The 6,597-nt window shown below is 39.1% G+C and overlaps 1 protein-coding gene across 1 annotated transcript; it reads right to left on the reverse strand.

The window, feature by feature from the left end:
• Window positions 1-1,771: 1,771 nt before the first annotated feature.
• LOC307120449 (cathepsin G-like) lies at window positions 1,772-3,335 on the reverse strand. Its single transcript, XM_079807482.1, has 5 exons — window positions 3,233-3,335; window positions 2,978-3,128; window positions 2,728-2,863; window positions 2,103-2,354; window positions 1,772-2,017 (listed from the first exon to the last, which is right to left on the reverse strand). Exons 1-5 carry the CDS (start codon window positions 3,294-3,296, stop codon window positions 1,859-1,861), a joined length of 762 nt encoding a protein of 253 aa, XP_079663608.1. The 5' UTR covers window positions 3,297-3,335; the 3' UTR covers window positions 1,772-1,858.
• Between the last annotated feature and the right edge of the window lie 3,262 nt (window positions 3,336-6,597).

Raw genomic sequence — 6,597 nt, forward strand, 5'->3', positions numbered from 1 at the left:
TCCGTTGTTTTTCATGTCCGCGGGTTGAAGCGACCCCAATTATGTGATATTTAGCCCCGGGAATGTGAATTTTAGTAGGCAACCATGCCAAAAAAACACATATTTTACCCCCTGAAATGCGATTTTTACCAGAGAAGCCCCCCTGAAACGCGATTGGGCTTGTTTTGGGCTAGTTTTGAGTAGCAATTGTGCGGGTTTTGTTGTGAAAACCTGGCAACCCTGGTGGCTGATACACGAGCAGCGAGCAACGAGCAGCTGATGCGAAGTGCAAACCTCCCAGATAACCTCCATAATAATGTCTGAAGCAGTAAAGAACCAACACGATCATCGTTCCCTTGTGCAGAAAGAGAGGGCTGACTACAATGACATGACTGAAAATAAACATACATACAGGTCCTTGAAAGTGCTTGAATTTATTTTGTGCAAGAAGTTTTCTGGAAGAAATTCCATATTATTCTCTCCGGTCCGATAATGTGTTATTTCGCCAACACTTCGTGGACTATGCTTGATTTACGTTTGTTACTTGCATTTATGCATTACATTAAATGTTTCCCGCGTGAGGTACTTTGTGTTGTACATTGCCATGATGTTCACACACGCACAAAACCATTACGGTACCTCAGCGTTTCACAGACACACCGTGAAATATTGCAAAAATAGACTGAGCCTAAGCTCTTTTCAATAAAATCCATGCAAAAGTTAATATCAGATCATTTTAGAATACAGTATAGGATGTACTGAATATTCTTCAGTTTTATGCAAAACAGAAATATGACAAATAGAATATCAGACCTCTGTCATATGGCCAAAAGTAAAGTCCTTGAAAGGTTCTTGAATTTGAAGTTAACCAAGCTGTGGGAACGCTGTATGAACAACTATCCAAACTGTTTTAGACCTAAAAGAGCCTTTGTAGGCCTATGTTACCCTTAAATGTCAGAGAAAAGAACAGAATCAGAGACTTTTTTTTAATTATAGAAAATTGTACTTTGCATATTATACTATAAAAACACATAATTATAGTTGATTTTAGTTTATCATAGTTGATCATGACAGTTATCACAGAATCCTGTTAAAAAGTGCCAATGCTACACAATGAAATCAATTCACCAAGTTGTATGTAGAAAACCAGCAAATAACAAATAAAAAGGTTTTATAAAAAGATAAAACTCACATATCTCAGCCTCTAAATCATTTTTAGTCAAAAAAGATAAATTACTGACATTTACAATGCACATTATCCTTTATTATTAATAGTATGCGGTCCGATTGTAACCATGCAGCTTTACAGGTGGAGCTTTACATGGGGTATGGCTTATCTAAATGAGATGTAAATGAGCCCTATTGTCACTCCCAGCAGGTGAGAACAAAATCTTTAGAGGCATCTTTATCAGATTTCCATGTGTTACACATCACTGGAAAGCTTGGAGACTACACTTTCAGAATCTGTAAATAACTCAAAATGCCCCAGAACCGACTTGTGTCCCTACCTCCCTACCGACTGGTCACATATTTATTTTCTATAAATATGGGTTTTGACTTGGTGTGTGCCAATTTTAAGGTATGATTGCTCTGTGATTTTGTTTTGGAACCTTAAGAAAACTTTTTGATTTTTCTCAAAATTGAGTTTGCTGACTCTATTGATTCAAACAGGTGTAGGTCAGCCATAGCGGATGTAAAAAAAACAATAACTAATTTTATTTGCTCATTGAGACTTATTTTGCCAGCACAGGTCACATATGATTGTGACAATGAGAACACTTTGACTATAATTGATGCTTGCCATGTGATACATTTATTGAAAGAAGGTTTATAGAAGAATTCAAGAAAAACATATCTTCCTTTTTTAGTTTACATGAAGTCACTTAACATTTCCAATTTCATTGCGGATCCATTGAATATACGCTGAAATCTTAGTATACACATTAGGACTCATAGGTGAATTACAGTCATGAATGTTACCGAAAGATGTGACACCAACAGCAGTGCCTCCACAAACCAAAGGACCTCCTGAATCCCCCTGTGAAGAAACACAGATCAACATGTCACTAGTGAAACCAGTTTGTACATTACCATGACATTTGTGAATCATCTTTTGTACATACAAAGCAGGATCCACCAGCTCCATATACACAGATCATCTTTGGTGCCAAGAAGACAGATCCCCATTTACGCTCACACTCTGCCGGATTTATTGTAGTCGTGTCTGCCTCCATTAGAACATTGCTCGCAGGGCCACTAGTCGTCAGTCTTCCCCAGCCGGCAACACTACAGACAGTACCTGGTCCCACTTCTTCTCCATCATTTGGTAATGGAATCAGTCTAACTTTGTTGCTTAGTTGCACTTTTTTCTCTAGCTGTGATTCAAAAATACACCTATTAATTTTAAATCTTTTATACGACTGAACTTCAGTTGATTATACTTTTAGATCTTCAGATTAATACAGAAGCCCTTAAGTAAAGTTTATTTTTATGTTCCTCTTTATTATAGTGTTTTCTGCTTTATATAACAACCACAAAAATGCATCAATGATTTTTCCACTGAGCAATATATAAATAATGTAGGAAACAGACTCAAAGAATCACTTTGCCATTTACATAAAATTATTTAAATCCCTTCAGTCATTTTTAAAGCAAGAAATTGTAATAGAAAAGCAAACATAGTGGTTTGTGTTACTGTTTCCGGACCAGATATTCTTTTGAACAACTAAACGTATTATAGGTTGTTACCTTCAAAAGCATGATGTCATTCTGAAGAGGTATGGGTATATATTGTGGATGCTGGATGTAGGAGATCACTCTGATGTGATCTGAACTCTTGATGTTCCTCAAGTTATGAGCACCAACAACAACTGTCAGACGTTCTCTTATGTTGAAAGAGCATATTGTTGCGTTTATGTCATATGAGAACGCTATCAGTCGTTATTAGTCAAAAGTATTTCTAACTCAACATTGCAGTTCACAATAAACAAGCTCTTACCCTTTCCAGCAATGTGCAGCAGTCAAGACAAACTGATCAGAAATGAGAGATCCACCGCAGTTATGTTGCCCATACTTCTGAACAGAAACCATGTAAGGTCTGGAGTGGGGTCTGGCTTCCCTGCCGTTCACTATACCCACATTCACATGAGCTGAGAGAGAGAGAGCGAGAGTGCTGTCAGTCAACTTATTTGGCACATACCAACTAAATATTATGAAACAATCAACTAATATGCTGTTATATAATCATTCTCACCAGTGAAGGTCAGGTGTGGCAGCAGAGAGGCCAGCAAGAGCAGAGAGATGATGATGATGGTCATGATGAAGATGACGATCAGTGAGCTCTCACTGGATAAACACAGTATAAATATACTTTAAATATGGGTGGAGACATTAAGCAACACGTTACTCCACCTCCTTTTAAAAAAAATGTATGTGCAACACAACAAAGTGCTGTCATTGTTAATCCTTGTGGTTTGAACGATTAAAGTTTTAAAAAAGCTGAATTTTTCATTCCTAAAGTTGACCAACGGTTTTGGAGTTTTCAGTCTTTCCCCATTCAAGTGTAAATAAGCCATACTTGACTGGAAATTGAGGGTGTTACCAAGATGGCCACCAAGTGAATTAATGTGAAATTACTTTTGTGCTCCCATGTAATATTGTAATTATATAGTATTGTGACCATGAGGACACTTTTACCTGCTTCATGTGCAGCAGTCAAGACAAACCAATCAGAAATGAGGAATCCAGATATGTCGACAGTTCTTCTGAAGAGAAACCACGTAAAGTCTGGAGTGGGGTTTGGCTTCCTTGCTGTTCAAATGAACTGGAAGAGAGATAGTGCTGTTAGTTAGCTATATTACATACCAGATTGATCAACATTAAGTTAATCAATATTAAAGGGCATATTGTGAAATACTTTTTTTTTCTTCAGAATGAATATATAACCTTGTATGAAAATAACATATGAAAAGGTAATGCAGGATTTAAAATGTTTTTTTTTTTTTAAAGACACAAATTTAGTAGATAAAATGGCAGTTTCGTTGGCTGTGTCAGGACTCCTGGTTGATCATGTGTGTGTGTGTATGTTGTCTTACCTGTTGGTGGTGGTTCCTCACGGGTTCACTGGCTCCTCCCACTCGTTTCAGTAATTGTTCACCTGTCGTGTCTCATCAGCTGTTCTCTTTTTATAGCACTCTGTCCTGTCTCTCGTCGCGTGCTCATTGTCTTGGTTGGTCTCAGTCTCGCTGTTCCAGTCCAGTCGTTAGTTCCTGCTGTTTCGTCAGGTTCGGTCGCAGGCATCTGGAGGCTCGTCTTAGCCCGGAGTTTACTCGCCTGTGGATCGTGAACTTGACTTTGAGTGAACTGTGCTCTGTTTTCTGGTATTACTGGTGCGCTTTGTTTTCAGGCGAGATCCAGTATCATCCAGATTCCAAAGAGCTGCTCTTTTCTGTCGGACGTTGTTTTGCCTTCTGTCCAGTGTTCTGAGGTTCGTGAGTCTCCTGCCGTGTGAGGATTTCTTCCCGGTCACCGACCAGAGTGGATTACTTCGTGGGACGCCGCGTGTGGTCTCTGTGCCGTGGACTGTGACTTTGGTGCTTCATCTGATTCTCTTTTCACTCCTCTAATAAACCTTGTGAACTTGCATCTGGCTCCGAGACTTATTCTGACAGGCTGTTTGTAAAAAAAAAAAAAAACTTTTTTTCTCCGTCGCGTCATATTACATCATGAGAGAGGGTCGTTTGCCGGGCTCTGCATGTAGAATAGGTTGGTATTCAGTAGGAGTCAGTTTATTTTCCGTAGTTTTTCTATTTCAATTGATCATTGTCATTGTAAATTATTGTGTCCAGCCTGTCAGGACATTCAGTCCTCAGGTTTCCAAAAAAAAAAAAATGAAATGACGTTTTGTGCAGGTGAAGAGACACCCTGTGCAGACTCCGTATTCCACATGACTCTCCTTCCTACAGTATTTATTACAGTATAAGTTCACTGTAATTAATACAACCGTATACTTTAGCATTCATTAACAAATTGTTGTAAATGCTATAATATTTACAGTATACTAGACCTTACTAGTTTAACACAGCAAATACTGTAGTACACTCACCTAAAGGATTATTAGGAACTCCTGATCAATTTCTCATTAATGCAATTATCTAATCAACCAATCACATGGCAGTTGCTTCAATAAATTTAGGGGTGTGGTCCTGGTCAAGACAATCTCCTGAACTCCAAACTGAATGTCAGAAAGGGAAAGAAAGGTGATTTAAGCAATTTTGAGCGTGGCATGGTTGTTGGTGCCAGACGGGCCGGTCTGAGTATTTCACAATCTGCTCAGTTACTGGGATTTTCACGCACAACCATTTCTAGGGTTTACAAAGAATGGTGTGAAAAGGGAAAAACATCCAGTATGCGGCAGTCCTGTGGGCAAAAATGCCTTGTTGATGCTAGAGGTCAGAGGAGAATGGGCCGACTGATTCAAGCTGATAGAAGAGCAACTTTGACTGAAATAACCACTCATTACAACCGAGGTATGCAGCAAAGCATTTGTGAAGCCACAACACGCACAACCTTGAGGCGGATGGGCTACAACAGCAGAAGACCCCTCCGGGTAGCACTCATCTCCACTACAAATAGGAAAAAGAGGCTACAATTTGCACAAGCTCACCAAAATTGGACAGTTGAAGACTGGAAAAATGTTGCCTGGTCTGATGAGTCTCGATTTCTGTTGAGACATTCAGATGGTAGAGTCAGAATTTGGCGTAAACAGAATGAAAACATGGATCCATCATGCCTTGTCACCACTGTGCAGGCTGGTGGTGGTGGTGTAATGGTGTGGGGGATGCTTTCTTGGCACACTTTAGGCCCCTTAGTGCCAATTGGGCATCGTTTAAATGCCACGGCCTACCTGAGCATTGTTTCTGACCATGTCCATCCCTTTATGACCACCATGTACCCATCCTCTGATGGCTACTTCCAGCAGGATAATGCACCATGTCACAAAGCTCGAATCATTTCAAATTGGTTTCTTGAACATGACAATGAGTTCACTGTACTAAAATGGTCCCCACAGTCACCAGATCTCAACCCAATAGAGCATCTTTAGGATGTGGTGGAACGGGAGCCCTCCCCCGGACAGCACGCCAAATACGCATAATCTTTACTCTATTTAATTTGATGTAAGTGTGAACTCGTGAATATGGTGTTCCTAATAATCCTTTAGGTGAGTGTATATTTTAATGTGGGATAGCAAAAAACAACAATAAACAGAATTAAACTGGACAAAACAAACACTTAATGTTAGAACACAAAAAAATCGATAAAAACAACGTTCGATATGGGTTTTGACTTGGTGTGTGCCAAATTTTGTGTTATTACCAGGGATTTTAAGGTATGATTGCTTTGTGATTTTATTTTGGAACCTTCAGAAAACTTGAACTAGTTTTTTTCTCAAAATTGAGTTTGCTGACTCTACCGATTCAAACAGGTGTAGGTCAGCCATTTTTTTGTTTTAATAGCGGATGTGAAAATAACAATAACACATTTCATTTGCTCATTGAGACTCATTTTGCCAGCATAGGTCACATGTGATTGTGACAATGAGAACACTTTGACTATAAT

This window comes from Gobio gobio, assembly GCF_949357685.1.
Source record: "Gobio gobio genome assembly, chromosome: 24".
Lineage (NCBI taxonomy): Eukaryota > Metazoa > Chordata > Actinopteri > Cypriniformes > Gobionidae > Gobio > Gobio gobio.

Coding starts and splice junctions, on each gene's coding strand:
- LOC307120449 (XM_079807482.1), bottom strand. CDS start 3,296: ATGACCATCATCATCATCTCTCTGCTCTTGCTGGCCTCTCTGCTGCCA. Junction 2,864..2,977: donor GCTGCACATTGCTGGAAAGG/GTAAGAGCTTGT, acceptor TTTCAACATAAG/AGAACGTCTGACAGTTGTTG. Junction 2,018..2,102: donor GAGCTGGTGGATCCTGCTTT/GTATGTACAAAA, acceptor GTTTCTTCACAG/GGGGATTCAGGAGGTCCTTT.